This window comes from Pseudochaenichthys georgianus, chromosome 22 (assembly GCF_902827115.2).
Source record: "Pseudochaenichthys georgianus chromosome 22, fPseGeo1.2, whole genome shotgun sequence".
NCBI classification, from domain to species: domain Eukaryota; kingdom Metazoa; phylum Chordata; class Actinopteri; order Perciformes; family Channichthyidae; genus Pseudochaenichthys; species Pseudochaenichthys georgianus.
In genome coordinates, this window is record NC_047524.1 from 5,784,963 (window position 1) to 5,812,458 (window position 27,496).

At 42.5% G+C, this 27,496-nt stretch overlaps 1 protein-coding gene across 1 annotated transcript in view; it reads left to right on the forward strand.

The window, feature by feature from the left end:
- Nucleotides 1-588: 588 nt before the first annotated feature.
- Nucleotides 589-27,496, forward strand: part of gfra4a (GDNF family receptor alpha 4a) — a 163,858-nt gene continuing 136,950 nt past the window's right edge. The window contains exon 1 of the mRNA XM_034112251.1: nt 589-1,056. Within this exon, the coding sequence (XP_033968142.1) occupies nt 999-1,056 (58 nt within the window). The 5' untranslated portion in view covers nt 589-998. The remainder of the gene's footprint in view (nt 1,057-27,496) is intronic.

Sequence of the window (27,496 nt, forward strand, 5' to 3'; positions counted from 1 at the left end):
ATTCATACAGATGAAAAGTAGGGTATATGTCTGAAAATAATACAAGTACAGTTTGTGTTGAACGCCAATCAGGCCCGCTCTTCCCAAAACCCAGAAATAGATGATAAGCCTACTTTGTTCCTCTGAAAGGAGACCAGCGTGAACACATTAGACATCAGGGAGCCTCAAACACATCATGCTGGCTGCAAGATGGTTTCTTCATTTCTACCATTAAGAGGCACAGACACTGCGAGTCAGTCTGGCTCTGTCTCATCTCTGCTCGTCATGTGCTGGGCCCCCAAAATATGTTCTCAACTTCCACCAAATCAATGATTCTCATGCAACTCGACTGTGGTGGTTTCTCTTTTTAGGAGGGAATAACCTACTTCCAGAGAAGTGTGGATACCCTACTCTGCACCATTCTGTGCAGTTTTATTGTTTCCATTTTTATGGCAGTATGAAATAGGCTATCGATTTAACTTGTCCTATTTCAACTTTGGCCAAGATTGGATTTTTAAACGAGCTGGGACCCGCCTGGGAGCAGAGGATCAGGGACGCTGTGACTCGCAGGTCGGAGTGCGCAAAGCAACGCGCCCCTGTGATTCATCCGCAGTTTCCAGACGGTGCGCAGGTGGAGGCGAAGTGGAGAGGGAAGCAGCCGCTCAGGACGGAACGATCTCACGGCCAGGGATGTTCAATACGCGCAAGATTTATTCCTCCTAAGGAACAAACTGTTTTCTCTCCACCCCTTGGTGTTGCATTGATTTGGAACCACTGGCTGATTCGGCGCAGCTGTAACCCATTTTTCCTCCATGACAAAAGTTTGACTGTTGAAAAAGGATGCTCTGCTCCACTGCTGCTTTTTCATGCAATGCTTTGGATTCCGATGTAAGTGACCAGTCAGCACTTGAGAAATAGCTGCGATTCTTTCGGTTCTTGATTTCGGTGCCATTTCAACAAACAGAGGGTTTTTATTCTCGCACATCATCGCTGGCCAGGGATTGCATCCATTTGAATTAATGTCGCACTCCATAATGGACTTCCTCGGACTGTACTTCTTGCAGCTGGCTCTTATTGGTAAGTTGAACAACAATTGGAATATAATTCAGTGTAGATGAACTTGTGCAGAATGAATGCGTTGTTCTGCGGGTGGTCGCTGCAACTCCTGTTAGAGCTCGTATCAATGCTCATGGACTGCCACTGTTCCCTGACGAGTCCTTATTCGCTTGATTTGTGTCAAAGTTGCATGATGAGATATTTATTTTCCTGCAAGATAAGCCAGTTCTGTTGATGTGAAGGATACATTACAGAGTCCCGGACAGAGCGGGCAGGCTGCTGCTTTGAAAAGGACCACACAGAAAGACCGCATATGATCTGATGGGGGGCTGAAGGTAATCAAGCGGTGGTGCTCGCCGGATTTTCTCCACTCTGGAGATGCTTCTTTTCTCAGCCTGAAAGAGCAGTTTTGCGGCAGGCAGCAGCCCGTACATTCATCCAGAAGTAGACGGATTTAGGAACAGGTTACGGAGTGTTTTGCCTCCAAAGCTGCTGCTGGTTCCCTTTGTAACTGCGAAAATGCCAATGCAGACAAGTGTGGCATGTCAAAGTGTCTGTGTGCGCGCGTACAAGCCCGTGTCGTTAGTTTTACGCGTGCGTGCAATGTGTGCGCTTGGGCACCTGTCTCTGCAGGTGGATGTTGTGTGTGTGTGTGTGTGTGTGTGTGTGTGTGTGTGTGTGTGTGTGTGTGTGTGTGTGTGTGTGTGTGTGTGTGTGTGTGTGTGTGTGTGTGTGTGTGTGTGTGTGTGTGTGTGTGTGTGTGTGTGTGTGTGTGTGTTTGTGCATAAGAATCATAAAACTACCCGAAGTGCTGTGCTGGATTGAATCAAACAATGAATTCATGAACAGTGACCACCAACACTGCAAACACACACACACACACACACACACGCACACACACACGCGCACAGACACACACAGACAGACACAAACGTATTCTACCCAAATCTATTAATCATTTTACCTGTGCTTTTTATTGTGCCAGCTGCGGTGCAAGTCATTTCTAATGTCAGAGCTGTGTACTGCTGTTCTAATTTAAAATGCCTTTCTGGTACAAACGGTATAGTTTTTTTTCTATATCTGCTGCACACTCTTCTGCAACATTCCCCCACCATGGAGAGAGAAAAGCCTTCCTACAGAGTGAGTGCAGCCTGGAAACAGGACGTACTGGCTGTATTTGTGAGATTTATGGCCTCGATGATGACAGCTTCACATCTCAGGCTCAATTTCCCTTTGCTGCAGCTGTGTTTGCAGCCACTCACCAGGCACACTGGGAGCAGTCTTGCATGCTGGAATTACGTTGGCAATTCTTGGGTTCCCAGACGAGAAGTCCCACCACCCTGAACCCTGAACACACACTTGCACACTTCTGTCCGCCACACTTCCCCTGAAGGAGGTTATGCTATATGTCACCCTGACTTTCCTCACATTTCACATTATATGTAAAACGTGTGTCACTGTGACTTGCTGTCACTCAAGACATGAGCTGGGTGAGTAAGTGGAAGCAGGATGTGTAGAGGGGAAGGTGTGGGTGGGCAATCACTCCTAGTCTTTTCTCAGCATATTCTCACCTTGTCAAAGAAATGTGTCAAAACGCCAGAGAGTCTCTCACCCAGGGCTTCATGATCCCGTCCATCAGCCACACAGGGAGGCTACACGGGGAGGGTGGAGGGGGGGGGGGGGGGGGGGAATCAAAGGAACTATAGCTCTAGCCTGAAGATTAGAGAGGGGAAGAGGGACATAGTTGGTTTGAATCCACGGGGGGGAATCAAAGTGGGAGGGGCCAAGTACTCTTAAAGGGTTTTTAGCAATGTTTGGACTTGAGTGCACCTGAGAATATGTTTCCGGGGGGAGACACCGGTTAATACAGATGGCATGTGTGACAGGTTAATTAACATAAGAGAGTCATAATTATTTTATGTTTGTGTTTTGCTTGTTTATTACCTATTTAGACATTTCCTTTGCGATGCATTTTCTGCATTGTCTCTTTTTTCTGCAAAGCAGCACCATTAAAAAGTAAAACATTAAACACCATACAGAAACACTTTGAATAATTAGTTGAATACTGTTATCATGTCCCACTAGGAGCACTTGCATGTGTGAAACATTCATATTTACAGCTCAGCAATTGGCGCTCTCATGTATCACTTGAGGGCAGCTTCAGTTCCTTCAGCAACTATGCCAAAGTGCCCTTAATCACATTCCTAACTGCACCTACTCCCAGGTGTTTGTGTGTACTTGTTTAGCTATGCATGTGAGGACCAACGATTGTCAGCCCACTGTCTTTATGAGGACCTTTCATTATAAGAGGACGCATAGGCTGTTCTGTGTGTGTGTTACATGCAGCTCTCTTCCCCAAGCTCCTGCTGCATATAAAAACGTGCTATTCTACATCTTGCCCGGCCAAACAAGGCTTTAAAATGCCCTTGATGTCTTGGGCTGGAATAAAATCTGTCCAGTCTAATGAATGTCTCTTTCTGATGAAGCGAGGAGTATTAAGTCGATGTACGCTAGATTAGCATGCAGTGTTTTTTGCATTTAGTTAACTGGCATGGAAAACAGTAGGGGAATACAAATAAGCCTCCATTTACTTCAGATTGGAATTAGCATATTACTGCTCAGTCTTGTGATGCTTCAATGATTATCTGCCCGCACCGCTCTGAACATTTTGAAATCATTACTGTAATTAGTTGACCAGGTTTATCTGCATATTATTCTCTCTAAGTGGTAGCAGCAAGTGAACCCAGCGTACCTCACCATGTGCGACATGGTGGAGGGTTTGTACTGTTTTAATATTGTGAATAGTGTATTTCCACGGTGGTAATTGGCTGATGAGAAGCAATGATCATAAACATAAACGACCAGCTACTTGAGGGTGGTATGCATATTTCCCCCACGCTTGACTTTGTGTTGATTGGTTCGTCACAGGGGCTGTGGATACAAGGCAAGGTGTGAGCACTTTCAGGATGCGTTAAACTGCAGGGTTCCTTAAACAAAGGCAAACTGGTGCAGCTGCAGATTAGATTAATCTGGGTGGGGAGCAGGAAGTATGACCTATAAGAGGCCCAGCCAACTGAAAAGGGCATCACTGTTGATTTTTATATCAGCCTGTTTCGGCACGCAGATGATTATGTGTAATTTGTTTCAAAATGTCCTCAGTTACATTCAGTGAGGAAAAAGAACACGATGAACAAATTGTAGATCCCAAAATGAACTACTTGTTGAATTTAAAAAAGACGGTATGAAATAATTGGATGTGATTAGTTAAAGGTGGGGTAGGTAAGTTTGAGAAACCGGCTCGAGATACACTTTTTGTTATATTCCATGGAATGCTCTTAGCATCCCGATAGCAATGAATATCTGAAGTGCTTTGACAAAAAATCCATAACAAAATTTCATCTGTGGAAGCTGTAATACTGTAAAAAGCACGACCAATCATCTGAGCCGGCCCGGCTAAAGTAACTGGATGGCCTACCTGCCTGTCAGCCTTCCATCTGTGCACAAACTTCTCTCGTGCCCTCATTGGTCATGTGCGCGTTCGTGTGTGTTGGAGGAGGGGCTCTGTAAGGAAGTGGCAGATTTTTTCCGGTTGTGTATGTTCAAATTCTAGCGCACTCGAGCTGTTTTTTCCAAAATTACCTACCCCATCTTTTAATGAGTTTCAAGTTAAACTAATAATGTGATGCAAATATCTTGATTATTCCTTCAAAACAAACACAATTTGTTAAAGAAATATACTATTATTGTTATTATTTAGCTGTTACACCATCAGTCATTTGGTCATGGTTTGGATGTTGATTATGTCAGGAAAGCGTTTCGATTTCATTCTTCACTAGGTAATTATTTACCGATTTACTTTCCAGTCCAGTTGAATTGATTTTTTTTTTTTTTTAAAGTCCTTCATACTCTGCTTTATTTAATATGAAAACAAATACATTTCCATCCCGGTTTCTCTCTTGAACACAAAGATATTCACTCAAATAATACAGAATAAAAGCAGTAAAACTGCATATTTGAGGGCATTTTTCTATTTTTAGATGTAAAAATGTCATTAAACGCTTAATAGATTCTCAAAATGGTTGGCAATTGGTTTTTAGTCATACAACTTATCAAACGTTTTTGTGATGGGGGGATGTTGCATGTTTTCTTTCAAGTATACCATACCACAACTTTGTTGCATTGAGAAGTATAATCAAAATGAAGGATTTTTATTTAAGGAAGAGTTCTCGAAGTCCAATATGTGGCTTCATTGCAATCTGGGGAATTCAAGCATTTATCAGTGTAAATAAACTGGTCTGCCTGCCTCCGCTGAGTTGGGTGTTCTGTCTGTATGGTTATTAAACATCAGTCGAGGCTCTGGACTTAAGAATTCAAGCTTTATTCTGATGCCGGGGGACTGGAACTGTTGATTGAAGGGATCCACCCAAATCCTTGTGCCAATACCAACCTGTTTCCAGCAGACCGGTTAACATCCGTTACGTGATTGTCAGTGTTCTTTTAAAGTGCAGTGTTTCACTATAAGAAACAGTCGTTCAGTCAGTAAATTCACAGTCATCCCTCGATGATTCCGATGAGTTAACACACATCAGATAGGTACTTGGTATTGGGATATACCATATTGGAATTGGTATCAGGAAATAAAATGAGATCAAAATTATCTTTTGCAGGTCTTTTGATATTTGTAAAACATTAATTTGACTACTTATGCACAGGAATAGAACAAATACCCAACTATAAAATACAAATGGACACAGTTATACAGGATACTTGCAGGACATTTTTTAAACAAGCTGTAAGAAAACAGCTTTGACACATTATTACCTGGTAAATCCATTGTGGGTCAGGGTTAGCTTGTTTGCTATTAGGCGCGTTCACACCGCAGTACTTTTCCCACTTTAGTTCCTATATAGTTCCGAAATATGCGTTCACACACAAAAAGAGCCGGAACTAAAAGTGTTTATGAGAACCTTTTCACCCCCTTTTCCGTCCCTGCTAGAGAGCAGGGACTTTAGTGGGAGAAAAAGGTTCCTATGTCTGATTGGCTGGGCGGATTGCAAACCACGCCCCGTAAAACTCCCAAAAGTTTTGTAAAACCGCCATTTTATTATCCTCGCATTAGCATTAGCATTAGCCCAGCGCAGAAACGCAGAGAGACTAACTTATGGGAAACACACAATAAAACACGGGAGCGGTGGAGATGAGGAGGTGTCGGCGTTCTGGCGATTTACTCGGAAGGCGTCAGTCCCCCAACTCCGGGGACTTCCGGCCAGGGACTTCAGGTGGCAGTATACGCCTGTGAAGTGGTTTGCGGCCTGCCAGTAACCCAAAGCAGAAGAAGAAGAAGTGACGTCAGCGGCTTTATTTGGCTAATCCTCCCTCAGGGACTTATTCCGGTGTGAACGCGATCTGTACTTAGTTCATGAGAACTAACGAGTTCTCATGAACTAAGTTCTCATGAACCTTTGTGGGAAAAGTACTGCGGTGTGAATGCGCCTAATATCTTGGTAAATAATTGCACCCTGTAGACACAAAGACAAATTATATTAAATGTATATTAAATTATTGTATGTTTGTGTCCTGGAAAACATGTTCTATATTCATTGTCCTTTTTAGATCTGTTTGGTTTTCACCATCTCCTTAAACTATCTGCATCTTAGCTGCTATAAGCTCTGGCTTTAAGTTTGCCTGCTTTTTGGCTTCGGACAGATAGCAGTAGATACTGTTGAGATTATCAGGTGTTTGCCAAAAACGTCCCCCTGTGCTGCCGAGAGCTTGTTTTATTATAACACTATGACTTAACTGTACAATAAATCTGCTGGGAAACAAAAATTGAGCTAAGAGAGGCTTAGAAGTTCTGCAGAAAAAAGTTGTGGCTGTTTTCTACTGTAACTTGTCAAAGTAACAGTATTATTATTGTCTTTAAAGTATAGTTTTTAATGTTTGGCGTAGGACATGTATAATTATATATTTGAGAGTTTCACAGATAGTACAGTGCAGAGGCACGGTGACAGACTCTACAGATCATTAGATGAAATGTTCTCTCCACAAAGATAGCTTCCTAATTAACAATCACACACATACACAGAGAGAGGTCTCCCGAGTGTCCAAACCAAACTCCTTCTGTCGCTCTCAGCAGTTATTCAGCCTCTTTGCTTTGTATTGGAATGGATAATTATCTCTTTATATGTTTGGTAACCTTGAATTGAGACAGATAATATTATGACAAATCTAAAGCCCAACCCCTTAACACTACATGTATAATTCATACTCACCCTTCTCTCTTACTGGGTCCCCATAGCTTGTGCAATGTTTTATAGTTTCTTCATTTCTCTTATAGTCTCTGTGCCTTTAAGTTCTCTGACAGATTGAAGGGAGAGGGTTGTGTCGGAGAATTACAGGAGCAGGAAGAGGAGGATGTGAATGTGAATAAGCCGTGTGTGACAGCGAGAGATGGGATTTATTTCCATATGGCTGGAGCTGTCGTTTGGGAACCTAACAGAGAGGAGATATGTATCCTCCGTCGAGCGACTCACCAGAACTGAGTTGCTCTTTAGATCCCCGGTGCATCGTCTCAGTTTGAGTCTCACATTTACTCTGCTCTCCTTTTTTTATTTCATTCATGTTTTATTATTTGAACGTAAATGCATCTCTCCTGTTGCATCCCAAAAGGAGAGATGCTAAAGATGGCGTCCCCCAATCTGCACCCAGGATCTTCACATTTTCCATTTTTGACAATCAATCCATCTTGTGTGATATATTTATTGATTTTATTTCTCAACTATTTATTCACTGAGATACTTCTCTTGCTAATTTGTTTTACGAAACACTGCCTTCCTCACTGTCATTATGACTGAACAAAAGACTAATTGTTGTGGGAGTGTTTCATCGGTGACTCGTTGACATTTTTAACCGGCTGGTCTCTGCTGTGGTACCGGTTTTCTCAACGCATTGTCTTTTCCAGGACAAAGAGCAGATGGAAACAATTAGAGCTTGTAGGTAGTGAAGACAAGAGTGCACTGGAGGCCCTAAGATGGAGATACACATGGAAAAGTGGCAATCTAACTGCAGCACCGATGCTGGTGGGAGGATTTTGTTGTGTGAACCCAATATGACAGTGCTCCTCATTATGTTAAAACCCTTGTCATTTCAACTGTCTTTTGTTGAGGATGAATTATACCACGGAGACAATTACCCTGCCCTTGCCTTTCTGAAAGGATATGGCATTTACTGCCACTGTATTCCATAGCCAGACGTTTTACTTTGTAATGAAAAGGCTGCAAAATGCTCCGAGCTGATTTGATGTGAGAAAGTCTAAAATGATGCAATTAATCAAAATAAAAAGTTTTGTGAGTGGGAAGGGAAAGGGTAGCATTGAGTTGGCTTGGCAGTTAGAATGATAAGTGGTAATGAAACAAGCTAGCAAGGCTTCAAGGCCCTTCATCAAGTGTTCACAGTACTTAAAGCCTCTAAGTGTGTCTGTCAGCGCATATTTAAGTGTAAGGAACTTTCAGTGGCGCAAAGCATTATCCCGAACCTTACAATAAAGGCTCTTATTACACCACCATTTTATTCAGAGAGGTGATGGAGGTGACAATCATATTATCATCTCTTCCGGCATGTAGATGAAGCTGATAACCACGAGGCCCTGCTTCAATTCTCATGATCCCATGTGTTAATAATGATGTCCCTGCAAGCTCACACTCAGCCATCTGACTGTCACTGACTGTCTGAGCCACAGTTTGTGCCTCTCCTGTAATAGTTGTTTTCATATTTACGACTTTAGCTGGAAGGATTATATTTTTACTCAAAGATCTAACACCGTTTTTATCACAAGTCTTTGAGTAACGCAGTGTATTGTTTAACAAGTGAGACTAATGTCTGTAGTCCCTAATGGCTTTTCTGTCCTTTTGCTATGAGATGTGCCTTCAGGTGTACATTGAAGTGATTTTTTTACAATAATATGTAAGCTTGTTTAAAGTGGCATGTCTTTTTTATAGAGCATACAATATTAAGGTATTAAAATAATAATTAACATACACAAAATATTGCTTTTCTTCTGTAATTTTCTCATGTTTTCTTTGGGAGATTTCACCACCATCTATGATCATTTATTCAGTTGTGCAGCTTTTAGCAGCTCCTACATCTTGTCTATGCATTACAATAATAATAAACTGACTCTTTTAAGTGAACTGAACTTAATTGTGTCCCTTTTCCAGAGTAAATATAGATTCAGAGTATAACTTTGAATTGGGACACACTGCATGTGTTTAGCCTGAACCAGATGGCAACTGGACAGATACAGTATGCGGCTATCATTTGACATCTGCCATCTTCGTTTTCTTAACATAGATTGCGGAAATTGGCATGAGGATATTACATTACATTACGTTGCATTTAGCCGACGCTTTTATCCAAAGCGACTGACAATAAGTGCGTTCGACCAAGAAGATAAGAACTTGAAGAAAACAGAATCATATACAGTAAGTACATTAGGTTTCATAGAGCTAAAACATTTCAAGTGCTACTCAACTGGCTTTAGATTAGCCAGTCCTTTATTAGTATATAAGTGCTTTGATCGTATATAAGTGCTTTTTATTTAGTTTTTTGTTTTGTTTTTTCATTTTATCGCTCGAAGTGGAGTCAAAAGAGATGCGTTTTCAGTCTGCGCCGGAAGGTGTGTAAGCTATCTGCTGTCCTGATGTCAATGGGGAGCTCATTCCACCATTTTGGAGCCAGGATAGCAAACCCACGTGTTTTTGCTGATGGGAACTTCATATGTTCTTGGGAATATAAATTCAAGACCTAGAATTGTAGGTAAGTGACAGCAGAGATAAATAAGAATGCAGGATGAGTTACTTTAAAGAATAATGTAACATGCTTATTGTTGCTTGTCTTTTATTGTATTTGTCTACAGTGTGTCTGCTAAAGTTAGTCACCCTTAAGTGTACAGTAAGACAATTTTAACCGGAGTTTTCTGATGGAATATGTTCCATTTTTGTTGGTATAGGGGGCACACATTCATAATGTGGGAAGCTTCTCTCAATGTAATTATTATTCCTTGAATGGTTGGAATCACCTGTCAATTAGCAAAACAGATAGTCAAGGTTTCTCAAATAAAAAAATGGTGAGGCTAAAATATTAATGAAGAGTAGACAAAAAAAAAAGAACTGTCATGAACATTTCCCGTGGAACTGAAACGGACTGCTTCTTAGAACTTGACGGAGAAGCATCTTTGTTTGGGCTCTAAAGCGGCCTTGAAATAAAAAAAGAAAATGCATTTCTCTGTCTTCAAGGATTATAAATGTGTTCATGAACGCTTCGTGTTGTAAACAACTTGTTCTCAAAGTTACTGTTTATTCCGTTGACTCAAAGGAAATCATCAATGCTAAAACCAAATAATAAAAGATAATTACATGAGGGACACAATCTGGGACCAAGGGTTATTCATCACTGCCTCACATTTAGGTCAGGTCCTATTAAAGTAGTACCTCCTCCATATGCCAGCATTCTTTCCCCTGATCTTTCCCAACAATTGGGAACAGACGGTGAGCAGATTCAGGCATTGCCCCCCCTAGTGGCTGAAATATGTTACAGCGTTACCACGTCTAAAGCTGTTCCAATACAAATATTTCGTATGTTAATAGATGTAATATAATGATTGTTACAATACAAATCTGAATAATATCATGTTTTGTTTGAAATAATTTCCTTTTTGAGCAGTCGCATGTTGTGACTGCTCAAAAATGTGTGACGTATGAGGTTAAGGACACAAGTTCCCTCGCTTTTTTTTGCATTCAAGTGATTCAGCTATTGTATTACAATAATTAGCAGTAATGGTTATGCGGCGATTTTTAAAACGTTTAAGGCGTCTACTTCTGCACTAAGTAGCACACTGGTTCATAATATTGTAGCGTGTTCAAGTAACCAAGGGATATAGTAGTTATCACATAAGTATAAGATGTGCACAGTTATAAGTTTTACAGATGTAATGCACTGTTGTTGGAGGGAGAGACCGCCCCTTCCATATGAGTGTGTGTGTGTGTACGGCGGGCATGAGGCGTGCATAACGGTACGAGTTGTGTTCGTATGTGGAAAAGTCATACTCAGTGCGGTGAACGCTGGCTTTATTGCTACTGTATCCGTAGCACCCCACGCAATAGTTGGGACAGTGTACTGTCATCAGTAAAAAAGGTTTGCCCCCCCAAGCGCAAATGTCAAACTCTGCCTATGAGCAAGAGTGTGAAAGCACTATTCAGGAATCAGGTTCAGCGCCAGGCTGTCGACTGACGAAGCCAAAGGGTGGTGGAGGAAAGGGATGGCGTAGAGTGGGCCAAATCGCAGCAGGCGATCCACTAAGCCTGTCTCAGAAATGTGCCAGATATCGTTTATAAAGGCTAATGAAAGAGTTTGCGGCTCAACACACTTACATGGTTTCCAGTCTCTATTCTGGAGTCGTGGGCCGATCAGCTGATTATCTCTTTGTGTCTTGTTCCACGGCGTCTCCCAGCCAGATGGAAAAACAGGCCAACAAGAAAGATTTCATAAAAATAGAGGATGCACAACAAAACCACACTGTTCATTGGCAGTAATGATCTGACAGTTTGTGTCTTGTCTCGTTTCCCAGAATGTTTATCTCACAGTCTGTTTTAACTACTAAGCTACAGTATGCAGTGTTTTGCTTACAAATATTCTAATCAAGTGCCATATGTTGTATGAAATCAGTTTATATTTTCTATGACCTTGTGTTTACTCAAATAAATTGTCATCCTGGTGAAAAAAGCCGCTGAGTGATAGTCGGAACATTTTAAACTATACGGACTCATCTCATGGCATAAGAGTCATGATCTGTAACTGGTTCCATTATTTTAATAATTAACAATTCAAGTCAATGTTTCAGTCATGTCTCCCTACCTTTAAAAATAATAATCCTTCAATCCTTCAATCACTTCCAAGAAATTGGGTTTACAGCTTTTTGATTAAACATTGGCAATGGATTGGTACTCGGTATTGAACAATTCCCAGAACCCAGGTGTCGGGACAAAACAAGTTGGATTGATGCATCCCTAAATAATTCCAGATATAAAAGTTTTGAAGGTTGTTGGAGTTTTTGCAATATCAGGAAAAGGATTAGAAACTGCAATGAAAATAATTCATGTTCTCTGGTAAAGCCTTAGCACATTAAAACTTAAGTAGCTAAGTAAACTCAGGTCAAGGACTTGCAAGGTATGGTAGAAATGTCCAATTAGCGAAGTGAACATTCAGTTGAACCTCAACCTAAAGCTAGACACTTTGGAGGAACTTCATTTCAAACCGGAGAGACGTGATGTAAGAATTACATATTTATTGTTTACACGTCATATGAATGAAATGATTGCCATGATAATACAACAGGAGAATGTAATGGTGTTTGGCGATTAGGCCCCGTTTTGCAGGATAATCATTCAGGAGGGAAAGCACCGCTCCGATGAAATCCCCAAAATCAGTGAAGTATGAAATACTGAGATGAACTGAGTTGCTTACCTTGTGGGGTGACTGGTGATCTGGGAAGGAAAGATAATAGATTAACACGTATATGAGCGACATAGTGCCGGAATCACTTCCGGAGCTTACGGGTCATGCTGAGACTCTGACTGCCGAAATCAGTGCCGGTCTTACCTGAAAACGACCTGCGGGTCGCATTCCTGGCCAGCAGGGCTTGACTACGCCGAGGAGCGAGCGGTTTCGTTTTGTAACGGTGGCCCAACGTCCACGCCTGACTTCGCAGGCTATATATATGTGTATATATATCTTTTTCTTTACTCTTTTCTCTTTCTTTCGTAACTGACACCGAAGTGTACGGTGGCCTTCCGCCACGCCTGACTTCGCAGGCTATATATATATATATATATATATATATATATATATATATATATCTTTTTCTTTACTCTTTTCTGTTTCTTTCTTTCCTTTGTTTTGTAACTGCCACGGGGGTGTACGGTGGCCCGAATCCACGCCTGACTGCAGGAAATACATTTTACACTGATACGTTTGAGCAAGGCCTGGGAATGAAATACCTGTGTGCCGGAGATGAAGCCCGTTACATGTAGTTGCAGCGTGAGACGAGACATTATTCCCTATGGGCGGGGCCCGCGGAATTAGGACAGGAATGCAGTTTGAATATCAGGTACCTTAGTGAGACATGTATACTTGTGAATGTGTTTATGAGCCACCACCAGTTATATGCATAGATACCATAGTCAGGGTCTGAGAGATCTTTGGGAAGCCAGTACGGCGCTGATGTCCGGGCGAATGTAGGTTGTGAAGGCGGAGGAGGACCACCGTCCTAGTTGTTATAGGGATGAGGTAGAGAGACCTTGATTAGCAGCAGAGGTGGCTGCACCTATCCTGAAGGAATGTCCCGGGTATGATATAGGTGATAGGCCGGATTTAATGAGAACTTGCTTGAGGTAGAAATTGACAGGGGCCATGACCCTGCGAACCACTCTCCCTGGAAGAAACCCCCAAAACCCACGGATGGGGCGGCATCCGTGGAGAACCTCATTGAGTCAGAGGAACGCACGAGGTCATCGTAAAAGAAAGTAACTCCGTTCCAATGGGCGAGCAGGAGGGACCAGAAACGTAGGTCTGAGCGGCAGCCTTCGTCTAAGAAAACGCAGTCATGGAGTTTGTCGACCGCTGATGCTGCGTCCAGGAGGCGGGAGATGAACGAGCGCCCCTGGGGGATGACATGCATGGCGAAGTTGAGGTGTCCGAGAAGGGAGAGCAACTGTTGTTTTGTGATAACGTGTTGCTCGCAGTATGACTTGGTGATGTCCCGGATGCGCTGCAATTTGTCGGAGGGGAGAGACGCCTTCATGTCTATGGAGTCGAGGATGATGCCTAAGAACTCTAAGCGTGTGTCGGGACCTAACATTTTCTCTTTGGAGAGAGGGACACCTAACTCCTGAAGCAGTGTTTAAGCTTGGCCAGTGAGATCCCTGAGCTGTCCTGTGGCGGGACTATGGGGAGGAGTCGTCCGGTAGGTGAAGGACGGAGGGGATTCTGACGATGTTCAGCGGGATTCAGCAGGATCCAGCAGAGCGCTTCCGAGAAGGAATTGAAGATGCAGGGGCTGCTTCTGCGAAAATAGAGTTTGAACTCCCACTTAATACCGAACGAATTCCACTGAGACAGATGAATGGGGATGATGTTGAAGGCATCGGTAATGTCCGCTTTGGAGAGCCGAGCTCCGTGCCCTGTGAACTTGATCATCTTTATTGCATTATCCACTGAGGCATGGTGAAGGGAGAACTGATCTGGAGGGATGATGCTATTGACGCTGCTGAATGGCCGGAGCGGGGAGCGGACAGATCGAAAATCAGCCTTTTATTTACGTGTGGCTTATTCCGATGGGATTTGAACGGAACACTGAGAAGGGGGAGGAGCTAAAAGGGCAGATTATATATCCCTGTGAGAAGTTCTTTGTCGATGAGCTGGGAAACTATGTTGGGTTCTTTAGCGGCTGACTGTAAGTTTCTTGCTACGAAAGTCACTGTGGGAGATGGGAGGACACCTACCCTGAAGCCTTGGGAGAGCCCTGACAGAGATAGTCAACGAACACGGAATCTGGGTGAGTAGATAGCGCAGCTGCTAGCTGAGGGATGATAATGGGAGTGGAGGGGTGATATTCCAATTATTATTATTTATTTATTTTATTTATTTTTTCTTCCTCCACAAGGTTTCTGGCGCAGAGCTACTGTGACGGCCCGTCCACACGGTGGCGCGCGTTAAAGCTTCCAACGCTTCTGCCCATTCACTTTGAATAGGGTGACGTCACTTTTAGCAGGACTGTATTTTGGGAAGCGACGTGGAGCGTTGCTGGCGTTGCTCGCTTCAAAAGTTGAGCAATGTTCAATTTTGTTGGCGCCTCGGCAGAAGCGTCAGCCAATGAAATCCCGTTTATGCAAATCTGCCAGTACAAGCGCTAGCCAGTCGAACCGCGTGTATGCTGGGAGAGACTACGCAGGTCATTACCTCATATTCCGAAAAATGGAGGGAAAATTCATTATAGCGGTAGTGAATCAACCGGTGCTGAATGATCGGTCTCTGTTCATCTACCGGGATACAAACCAGAGGAGCGAGGCATGGAGGGAGATGGCAGGGACAGTGGGTGAAACTGGTAGGTTTTCGCCTGTTGGAGTTTTTTTTTTTTTTCCAGTTTACTTCGTTTTAACATTGCTATTGCTTTGTATCTCGGGGGCAAGAGATTCATGTGATTGGTTGTTGGTCACGTTACTCGCAAAAAAAACAGTAGCGTAGGCAGAAATGTACTTTAGGGTGGGCCTGTAAAAATATAGGGTGGGCCAGATTTTTGGCAGATTACTTTTAGAATACTTCCAAGTTCCTTTCCTCTTCTTTCTTCTTTTCTTTCCTTCTTCTTCTTTTCTTTCCTTCTTCTTCTTCTTCTTCTTCTTCTTCTTCTTCTTCTTCTTCTTCTTCTTCTTCTTCTTCTTCTTCTTCTTCTTCTTCTTCTTCTTCTTCTTCTTCTTTTGGAATACTTTCTTTTCCATAACAGATGGGTATGTTTTGGTGAACGGGAGACAAGTATTTTACTGTTTTATCAAGAGCACAACACGACATCTTGGTGTCATTCTGGACAGCTCTCATCTGCACCACACGTAAAACTCACCCATGCTGCATTCTTGTACAGTCTTAAAACCTTTCCTTGGAATATGTTATGCATTGTAAGGTGTCCTTGGGTGCTTTGAAAGGCGCCCCTAAATAGAATGAATTATCATTATTATTTATTATCTGAAACGATGTAATAACTTTTTATTTTCTTTTTCAGTCACTTGCCCTATACATTCGCAGGCCATTCACTTTGATTTGATCCCGTTATAAATGTCATCATTTCGACAATAAATAAATGCTACATAAACGTTATCTTCCACGTTTTATCTAACCATCTCCGTTTCTACCTTTCAATATATTTTGAAAGAGAACTCTCTCTCTCTCTCTCATCTGCGTGCGGGGGCGGGGCCTCACGGACACGCTGCATCTCTCGCTTACAGACGCGCTGCGGCGCTGTGCAGTGTGCACACGGTTCTGCTGGTAATGAATATTACATTTTGTGAGGAAACTTCTCAACCAATAGTTCCAATAAGTATTCACTTCAGGTTTACGAAAGTAACTGACTCAGATTACTCGTTTTTCAAATGTAACGCCCGCTGAATATACATGATTTTTTGTATTTCTGATTACGTAACGCCGTTACATCTATTCCGTTACAACCCGACCCTGTGTGGGTGAGTGCAAACATTTTCGTTAACACTAGTACCTGACCTGAGTGCCACGGAAGTCGAAGCTCCTGTGACGAGTCTTCCAGGGCCTGGAGGCGAGCATCGATAGCTATCATGGAGCTAGTCAGGAATTGCAGGGAGCCGGCCACGCTACTCTCCATGAGGGGTGTGTTAGTGACGCTCCCGGACTGGCGAGCCTGGGAAGGGGTGGATTTTGGAGGTGGACGGGATCCTGGCTGGAGGGCTCGACTTCCTGCCCTTTTTTTTATTACCTCCGCGGCTGCGGCAGCGTCCTCGCCCTGCTTTCTGGGGAGCTGACTGGAGCTGCTGCCCCGGACTGGGGAGCTGTGCTGGAGACCTGATCCGAGAGCTCTCGGAGCTGCGAGAGAGTGAGGCCTGGGGCTGTGGGGATGTCCTGCTGCAGGAGCCGGGCGATGAGGAAGTCTGCCTCTGGTGATAGGCCGCTGTGGGGAGCCAAACCGGGCTCGAATAATTCCATACCAGGTTCGTGATCTGAATTGTCCGAGTTGGACATCTTGAGCTAGTTTTTCTTGTGCTTTTTTTCTTTTCTTTTTTCTCACGAGGAGGAGTATTGTGGTACTGCTACTGTTTGCGGTCATCTGCAAATGACAACTGACAGGGAGGAAGAGCAGGCATTTAAGGAATTTAGCATGTGCAGCTATTGGCTGCTGAAGGGTGACACCCTCATATTTAATGAGGGGGGAAGGGAGCCATCGAGTGACGTGTAAGTGACTCGTGTTAGGTCTTCCTTATTGAACTTGCGCTAAGCTTCATAAAACATTTACCAGTTTTGATCAATTTATTTTTGTATTCTTGGTCCATTTTGTTGGAATGATAGTTGAGTAGTTCTGATTCATACCATTGCCATGGTGTTTTAAATATGGTGCCGGCCACTGATGCTCGTAAGTATTGACGTTGTAAAGTCATTGTCATACCAAATCAACATTGATAAAACTTCTCAGAACTGAACATCTCTTGCACTCAAGATCACACTCCATATATGTTGTGTTCATAATCTGTGCCTGCTTTCATTCCCATATATTGGAGAAAGAAAATATATCTGGGCTGGGGTATAGTTGGTCTATCAAAGCCTTTTCAATATACATGTAGACCTGATCTCTTATTGAAAAGTCCATTATTCTTTATTGGTTCTCAAATATTAGCAACGACTTTTAAATTGCACTTACTCATTTGATCAACCGTTAATATGAAAATATTGATTGACAGCCTTAAGCTTTACGAAATATATGTTTTCTCCTCGTGGATTTACTGTCACCTCAACAGTCGGACCACAAAGATGGGAGTTGAGTCGTTAGGACTGGTGACAGGTGCCTTCACACAAACTCTGATGAGTGACAGGAGTACAACTTTGTATCTTTAAATAGATAGGTAGTGGAGAGTGTTAATAGCTAAACCTGGCAATGACTTTAACCGTGAATGAGTTGTGTGAGGGTTCAACTGGTGTTATTAAAATATCAAAACATTTCTGTCCTACCGGCCCTAGAATGGATTTGATGTGACTATCATACACAGCTCTTTGCATGTCTTAATTTAAGCTCAATATAAGACGGGGCAACCCCTTCCTATCTCCGCTTGGTGGATCATCTCCTTTAACTAAGCAGATCAATCCTGCCTTCAAGGTAGGGCTGCTCGATTATGGCAAAAATCATAATCTCGATTATTTGGGTCAATAATTGTAATTGCGATTATTAAATGCGATTATTCATTGACTTTGAAAACATCCATTTATTGGAGAAGAACTATTTGAACAGTATGTTTTTAACAGTTGATTACCCTGAACTTTAAGTATAACTCAACTGAAAAACCAAAAAAAATATATATATAAAAAAACAAACAAGAAAAAAGTAATAATAATAATAAAAACATAATCGTTTTATTCCGATTACGTTGTTTTCGTAATCGTTGCAAGCCATAATCGTAATCGCGATTAAAATACGATTAATTGAGCAGCCTTACTTCAAGGTCTTCTTTTTTGTTCAGCACATCTAAATAACATTTTTTTTTAAAGAATGTATCTCATAGGGCAGGGGTGTCAAACTCAATTTCATCCCGGGCCACATCAGCATTATGGTTGTTCTCAAAGGGCCGGTTGTGACTTTAAGAATATATAAATATATAATATATATAAAATAATGTATTATAATACATAATTTCCTCTGCATTGGACTATTATCGGATAGGGTAAAAACTTCATAATTAACTACGTCTGAAAGCAGAAGTCGAGGGCAAATAATTGCAAGTCTCTTCAGTGCGCATGTCACAAAACAAGATGCATTGTGGGACATGTAGTTTATGGGCAACGTGCCTCTGTAAAGTGGCATGTAACCATATAATACACGTATTATATTCTTTGCATGCTCTTGCGGGGCCACATTAAATGAAGTTGCGGGCCGGATTTGGCCCCCGGGCCTTGAGTTTGACACCCCTGTCATAGGGGATTCTGGAGGGTCATGATTGACATGCTACACACAATGCATAAGAAATAAGGTATTTTGATTGCTGTTTCATCTGGCTGGTATGTTAGCGTTTCGCCAGTGGGATCACAGATTTTTGTTGCAATATCTCTCTTAGCGGAACAGACATAAAAGATGTCGATGGGGTTTGAAATTCTGACTCTTGCATTTCTTTTTTATGTTATCCATTAAGTCATCCACCCTGCTGCTTTCTATACAATGCATGATGTTAAATTAAACCCTTCTTCAAAACTGACCAATTAAAAAGATAAATCCCTGATCTCATTGATCTGAACATGTCGTATGCAGCCACCGAAGATTAGTGGAGGCAATAAAACCAAGGTAAGGGAGCTTAGTGACACAGGAATGAATGTAAATAGGATTCAGCTGCAATGAAAGGTACAATGTTGTCTAATGAAATCTCTCTCGATGTAAATTCAATTTCCCCAGGCCTCATGGCATCCTGTCAGTGACCACGAGAGCTGCCTTTCTTTGTCTTCTTATGAACAATTCCAATTAGGCAGTGGGTGTTGGTGTGCCAGTCAGTGACAGTCAAAGGCCTGTGTTTAATAGATGATGGCAGTAGCAATATATTGATCACAGCCCTGTCGGGGCTTTTTGTTTGGAACAATAGACAGTTAACTGAGATATTGATTTTCTTTAAATGCTCGTTTAGTAAGAGTGCAGGTTCATTTAGAATCTAGCCACTTGCAAACATACAGCGTTAATTGCACAGAAGGTTTCATGAATGTATTGATAACACTCAAGCAGCCCTTTGTACTGTAGCTGCTTCTCCCGCTAATTAATACTGGCATCCACTGCTAAAGTGATTTTGAACTCTTTTCAAATGCAAACAAATCTCTCCCCCTGGTGTTATGTTTTAGAGATCACTGTGGTATTACAGTCTGCCTGTCCAGAGCATTTTCTCTTTCGTTAGGCATTGTAGAGATGATAAAAGGGAGAAGCAACACTAGTGCGGAGGAGGACATTCAACTCCTACACCTGCCTTAATCCGAATAGGCCTTTGGATCAGAAGTAAGAGAAAGATAGACTGCAGTTACCCACTTGCACCATCTCAAACCACACACACACACACACACACACACACACACACACACACACACACACACACACACACACACACACACACACACACACACACACACACACACACACACACACACTTAGATATTTTTTGGGGAAATCGAATGACTGATGCTGGCTGCGATGGCCAGAGTCGGCAGGACCCCCGTCATCGCCTGCCTTCAGAGAGCCTCGTTTATTTTGAGATGAGTTTTTTCTAAGACACGCTCTCTCATGTGGAACAGTGAATATAAAATACAACACCCGTCTGCCTCGTGACTTTTGGCCACGGCGAGATTAAACGATGTGAGTGAGGGGGAAAGGAACTGAAAGATTGAAGCGAGAAGGGAAAGAAACCAAAGTAGTGAGTGAGTGGACATTTTGGAAGTGTTTCCCGGACGACTGCTGGTCACGCCACTTCTCATCTTTAGGTTTAATTTGCTGCTTTTAACTCCATCCATCTCCCTTTCCATGTGATCCTGGATCCTTGCCCTCCATTGCTTCAGGCGTCCCTACTGAAATGGGAATCAACCCACTGCCATTGATCTAAGGTCACTCACCATCGCGTCGCTGACCTTTAACAGATTACAATTATTTGATAATCCACCGCATCTACCCCCCAGATGGTCAGGTAATACATTTCACACCAGCGCTTGAGTAGCCACATGAAACACTGCTTTTAGGGTTTTCTTGGCATCATACTCTATCAAAGCTATTTTTGAGACATTTTCACTGGTTCTTAATAGCAGTGCTGTTGAGGACATGAAGGATTATGGGTAGATAGCCACTGGAGTCAGAGCAACTTGATACTTCTCGATGGTATCTGAGTAAGATAATGGACATGGTCTCTCAAAAGACAGGAGAGGCAGTAAAGCAGAACTCGTATGTAGTTCTCAAGCGGATTCATCGGCCCATCCTACCAGGCAGCAGATAAAGACAAATCCCCTCCTTCATGTCAGCTGCAGTGACCTCTTATCTGATCAGCAACCTGAAGTAACTCAGGATTACATGTCCATGGCGCGGAACAAGACACCATCCGATCTTGATAACCACTAGATTGGATGAAAGACATTGAAAGACTTGAATGTACCCCAGCCTTCAAGGGGTTCACGAGCTTTCAGCCCCCATCAATATCGTTTAAAGACTTACACAGTGTACCAGTACTCTGGGAGCTGTGTTGTAGTACACTCCCGAGCGGAGGGGGGGTAAGAGCCCAAAACGCATTACACGACCTAAAGGTTGGCCCAGACAGTAAGCCAAGAATCTGCCAGGGCCAGAGCCATGATAGATGATGAGGAGCGGCCAAGGTTTTATTGAAGCTGTAGCGCGGCTTGTCGTGACAACCAGAATGAATGAGATCCTTGGCATCTGTGGGCACCGTCAACCCTCAGGTCTGATTCCCATTATTGCTTAATCACATACAGCAATAATGTCGGTTCAATTTCATCCATAATCAATTTGCAAACTTGGCTGTTAAACAGTGAGTTATGCAACACTCGGACAAGAAAAAGGAAAAAGGGATGGCAGGTAATCAACACGACTATGCCGAGGAGATTTATAACCTTCCCTGGCTCCCTGGAAGACTTTGACACTTGTGGAGGGAGCCTTTGAAAATGTGTGAACACACATCTCGACTGTAGCCTTTCTCAGCTGGTCTTCTTGATTAGCTAATTAACAAAAAAAAAACATCCTTCTTCTATTTACAGTTTTATGATATTTGCATGTAGTGATTAGAGGGTCTTCATTCATTTTGGCGGCTCATTAAAAAAAAAAAAACTGGTTTCAAGATTTGAAAATTGCGTGGCAGAGAATATTTCATTTTGGTGTGGTCTGTTTATGAAAATTAGATGGGAATGGGATTCCTAAGTTTCTATCCATACTACTATACTATTTATACACTACTGCTAATTTACTGTTTCTACTAAGATAAATATGCAAACATGGATCTAATATGCATCACATTAACTACACAGTTTATGTTTTCAAATGGTTTTGTGTGGAACTGTCCACACACACTGAGATGTTGTTGATGTATTGCCCTGTATCTAATGGAGGCAGAGGCTTTCTGCCAGGGCAGGGATAGACAGCAGGAATCAGCTGCTTGACGCTGGGTGTTTAAAACAGCGAATGGAAACACTTTACTGGACTCTCTATCAGCTAAATGTTCTGCCAGTTAGTGATGGCAAAACTTCTCTGACCGATGTAGTTCTCCTTTATTCAGGCACTGCTATGGTTTCTGTGTCCATGTGTGTTCATGCATGTGCAGGTGGACCTTTAGGTGTGAGAGATGTCCTTGTTCATGTCTGACATTTCTATTTTGAAGCCCCAGTGATGCGGCTCAGCGTTCCTCTGTGATCCCCATCGCCCCGCCACATATCCTGAACCATTCCCTTCCTGCTAAATCCTCCAACCCCAGTCATATCACACTAATCCCCAGACCAGTCATTAGGACCCATTGAGATGGGCTCACATGTTCAGCTATGCTTGAATGAATGATTCCCATTTATCCTTAGCCCTCCCTCCCTCGCCGCGCTCTTGGGAGACGGGAGCTGCCAGGTTCATCTGTTTGCCTGTCTCCCGACTTGTTAGAAGCCTCTGTCAGCCTTGTTACGGAGCCTGCTGATCCGTGGCCATAAACCTGTGAAAAGGTGGAGAGGTATTAGCCAACCCTGGCTTTACACAGCTGTCCGACCAGTGGCTGAAAGCCCGACATCTCCCTCAAAACATGGACACATTCATTACTGATGCTGTTAGCAAAAGCTCAGCTGCTATCAGCCTGGAATACATCAGCAAATCCTCACTGTTTGAGTGTGCGGTTTGAATTTCAAAAGCTGACTCCCATATGCAGACAGATGCTCAGTCTATTTAATTGACAACATTGGGTTGTATCTGAATAGTTTTGTGTAATGGCCTATGTCTGCATAGCTCAGTAAACAGCTACCATTTGTCAACCCTCTAATCTCCCACTGTCCTCTATTACCACTTCATTGCACTGTGGTCTGCTGGCTTTAATATCCTGGTTTGTTAAATCAGTGCATTTCCCTGCTGGCTGCGCTGATTTGTTTCCTGCGTTTACTGTAATTACCCCTCATGGAATCAGTTTTGTTGCTGATGTTTACTAGGAAAAAAACATAAAACAATCCACCCGAGGAGATGGAGATGTATCTGACCCTCTGGGAAATCTTTGCAATATCAACACCATGCATTTCTAATGGAGTTGTTCTCATTTGATAGCCAGTGCATGCTAAGCATGTTCTGCACATGTGATTTGATATCTAATGAACCTTTAAAAATGAGGAAAAAACAGGTTTACTCCAATATATTTAGTATGGTATGAGCTTTCCGTTTTGATATTTTGTATTTGTTTCCCCTTTGATGAGGGTGTTGCACTTTTCTTCTCCTTATACATGTTTTGTTTCTTTCCGTTAACCGTCAAGTGGGAAATAAGTATTTTTGTGTGTGTGTTTCTCTTTGTATCCTAAGATACTGTTATGTTTGGCTGTGAAAAAAAAAAAAAAAAAAAAAATTATTATTATGAAGGGCAGACCATCTATTTGTATTTATTTGTTTTTTTAGAAAGGGGCAGGTCACATAAGATGTTATTCTTCTCCCTGCTCCTTTTCGCTCAATGGTGGAGTCATGTTTTATGGCAATTGTTGTACATTTGGTTTTGCGTACCATGAGCAAATAAAAATGAAATGAAATGAAATGATAAACCAGCGTGGTTGTTTCTTTACAACAAACCACGTGTGTGATTTAGTTGCTTCTGCCCACTGCACACTTCATCAAATAGATGTTCCCTGTAGCTTGCAGTGTTTTGTCTCTTTGTTTAGGGACTTTCATTAACAGCAAGCAATGTTTGAGAACACAGCAGCACCTTCCTGTGTCAAGTCCCTTGTCTTGTAAAGCTCTCGCGAATGGAAAGCACACCCCTCGCGACACCTGGTGTGAAAATAGCTGGTGTCAAAACCTCCAGTCCTAAGTCAAGAGACACAGCAGCGGCGGCAGCAGCAGCGGCGGCGGCGGCGGCAGCAGCAGCAGCGGGATTGTTTGGAAACACTGAGAATGTTGGATGGGAAACTGTGAAGAAAGCAGAAAAAATGAAGATGTGTGAGCACCGTGTTGTGTTTCTCGTCTCGCGGCCCCTTGAGGAATTGCCCTGCTGTCCCTCATCCTTAATGTTCTTCTCTGAGACATACGGAGACACAGAAATAGACATGAGGCGACATGAGAGGGAAGGTCTAGCATGGGAGAAGAATGGAGGAAATGAAAGGGTTGACAGTGAGAGGGATTATAAGGTGACCTCGGGGGTGAACAAGAGAGAAGATGAAGAAATGGAGAGTTGAGAGAAAATAGACAAGATGAATGAACTTATTTCCAACAACAGACCCCATTAAAGTTGCTGTCAGCACCACTGAATCACTGACTGACTCACGGGAACCTTAACTGAATACTTTATGGCCTTTGTTTTTAGACTGGGCCGGATGTATACATATATACTGTACATACATTGTATGCTCAAACTCAGCTTTTATGGTTTTCCCTGCAGCAGCCACGGTTCAGATATCTGTTGCTATGCTGTTACAGATAGTAAAATGGCAGGTGGGTCTGTAAACACAGCATCTGAGTGATTCAGTGGAGCAGGCATTTCTCCGGGTCTATAATGGCAAAGAGCAGAGACGGGAGATGGATATGGAGAAGGAAGGTGGGCGGGGGGGGGGGTGAGAGGCTGTCTGCAGGGACGGCGATGGAAGATTGATCAAGGAGTCCAATGCCTTTTCAAGGTGAGATCTCGCTTCTGAGGGAGGGAGGGAACTCATCCTGACCTTCTCACCTCCTCACGTCAGCCTTCGACTTTTTCAACCTTTTTTTTGCGTGCTCTGGGAGGGAGAAAGGATCTCTGAGAAGCTGAGGCAGCAGGAAGTCTCAGATTAGGAGAGAGAACCATTGTCCGTTTGCCCTCCCTGGTGGACAGCACTCACGCTCCAATGCTTCCCCTCTGCAGTTTCTCAAACATTTTGCTCCCTGCGGAATATTTTTGTGAGTAGTTATTCCCCACTTCTTTTCCCCTCGCCTTTTTTTCCGCTCAGAGCGTAGCCGTAGCCCCACTGAGGCTTTTTAAACATTTGTAGAACTCTATTATGTCTGTCAGCAGCATCACACACAACAGAAATAGTGCCTCTGGGCGTTAATCTATTCTACACCTTCTCTCATATTTACCGCAGCTGCATTTGATCTTTTCCATCTTCCTTTATTCCCCACCACGCGGCAGCTCAGTTAAGAACCATGTGAGGTTTAATCCCGCTATGACAACGCCTTTCTGGCACTTAAAAAGGCATTTCCCCACTGGTCTGCTCTCACATGCAGTCTTAACAGTGAGCAGGGTAGTTAGCAGAAGTGCTAATTTCACGTAATTGATTCGTCTCTCAGTTCCATTTAACAGAATGTAAAGTCCTTAATTGGAGCAGTGTTTCAATCTGCACCGTGTTTTCCACTTCCCATTATATCTTCTATAGGCTTTCAAGGGGGGGGGGAAGGATGTGAAACGTAGCAGCAGTATCCTAATGGGTTATAGAAATAGGTTTTCTCCGATTATAAGTTTGCAGGTTCCACTGCATGGGCAGCTCTGGAGGTAGAGCATCAATTAAGAACTCTCTACCTCCCACTTAAGGGCTGTCAAAGTGCCCTTGATCAAATAACTTGTGGAAAATTACCCCCCGACACAATTCATCAGCGATTTTCGGGGATTCCAGGAATTCATTTCTGATAAGCTGTTCCACTTTTTTAGGAATTATTTTGATTTGCCGCATCCACTTTTTCTTAACCTCTAATCTTTTTCCTTCTCTGATTCAAACATGTTCAACATCCTCCATTGAGCTACTCAATTTTCTTTCCAGATGTGCAGTTGGAGATATTGCAGGTAAGTTCCTCCAGGAAGAATTTAAAGTTATACCATTACATTATCATAACATACACTTTGATCTTTGGGATTTTTATTATTGAGGCCACGTTCACAAAGGTATTTCTGTAAACACACACACACACACACACACACACACACACACACACACACACACACACACACACACACACACACACACACACACACACACACACACACACACATACACAGTGGAGGTTGGCTGCGGGGTCTATAGCGTGGGTGTGTTAGATAAAGCAGCCGTGCCCTTCAAAGCGCTTTCTTCCATTACTGTGGAAGAGTAACTATACATTAATGTGAAAACTCTTGGTAGCAAGGCTATTTGGTCCGTTTGTACATGCATGTATTAATCAAATGGATGATACCTGTAACTACCTACTGTATTACTTCAACGAAAAGGTACACGGTTAACCATTTCCCTTGAGAAAGAGCATCTTGTTGACCTGTTCTGAGGCTATGGCTGATACAGGAAATTGCGTAGCATCAAGAAAAAACAGACCTCCCATAACTTCAGTGGGAAAAAAAATATATATCTTTCCCCTACAGCTGTGACATTTGCAGCGATACATTTACATGCTATGTGTGCAGTGAAGATTGGTTATTGTATTGCTTATTTCATGCTACACGCGTTGGTCACACAAGATCATATATAGAGTAAAATTAATTCCAGCAAGCAAACATACATGTACCTGAGTGTGGACATACTAACTCCCCAAAGCTACACACACATTCATAATTACACACAGTTGGACCCACACACACTTGAATATGTGTCCGAGAAACACGAAATACACAGTCACACAGAAACAGCATCCAAAGAGGAACAAGGCTGTGACACTGGCATTCACACCTTAACAGACGCCACATCCACCATGGTGCATAATGTTCACTGGTTGGCTGCATTGTTGATTTTTGTATTTGTGTCACATGAATGGAAAGTTTGCATTGAGACTAATGTGTTGGATGAGCCATTGTGGAAGACGTATTTTGATCCTTAAAGTATTCAAATTGCTAAAACCACACTGTAAATGTATCTATTAGTCCTGCATTGAAGATCGTCCTAAAGTAAAAGGCGCTAAGAATTATAAGCTAAATGTACTGAAAGTATTAACAGTTAAAAGGTTTATTAATGCCAATTATTAAATCTCAATCGACTAGTTGATCATTTAACTAACCTGTTCTTGAATAAATGGTTGGCTAGTTCAATTTAAACAAAGCATTATCCGGACATCTTAATTTGTATAGCAACTACACTTTAAAGCTTTAAGATGAATGTAGTACAGTTAGAAGTAGTAGTGGAGAATAAGTACTACTATAAGTATAAGAAGAGTACAAGTACCTCAAATTTGCACACACAAGTATAGTACCTGAGTAAATGTACTTACATTTCAACAACCAGCTGAGCTATATGCCTCCTTCTACTTTCGGTTGTAAACGAAGGCTTTGCACAGATCCATGTTTTCTTTCTGGTACACAATATTACACATAATGACACATTGTGAAGAATCTGGTTCAGTGCCACATGTACCTTCAGCACATACAATTCAGAACTACAGTTAGGTCTAGCATCCTTAGTGATTACGGTTCCTCTTTGTGCTGCAAAGTGTGGATCCTTTCCAGGGTAGAGAAAGTGTTGTGGTGCTACAGTACCTAAGGAAACATTT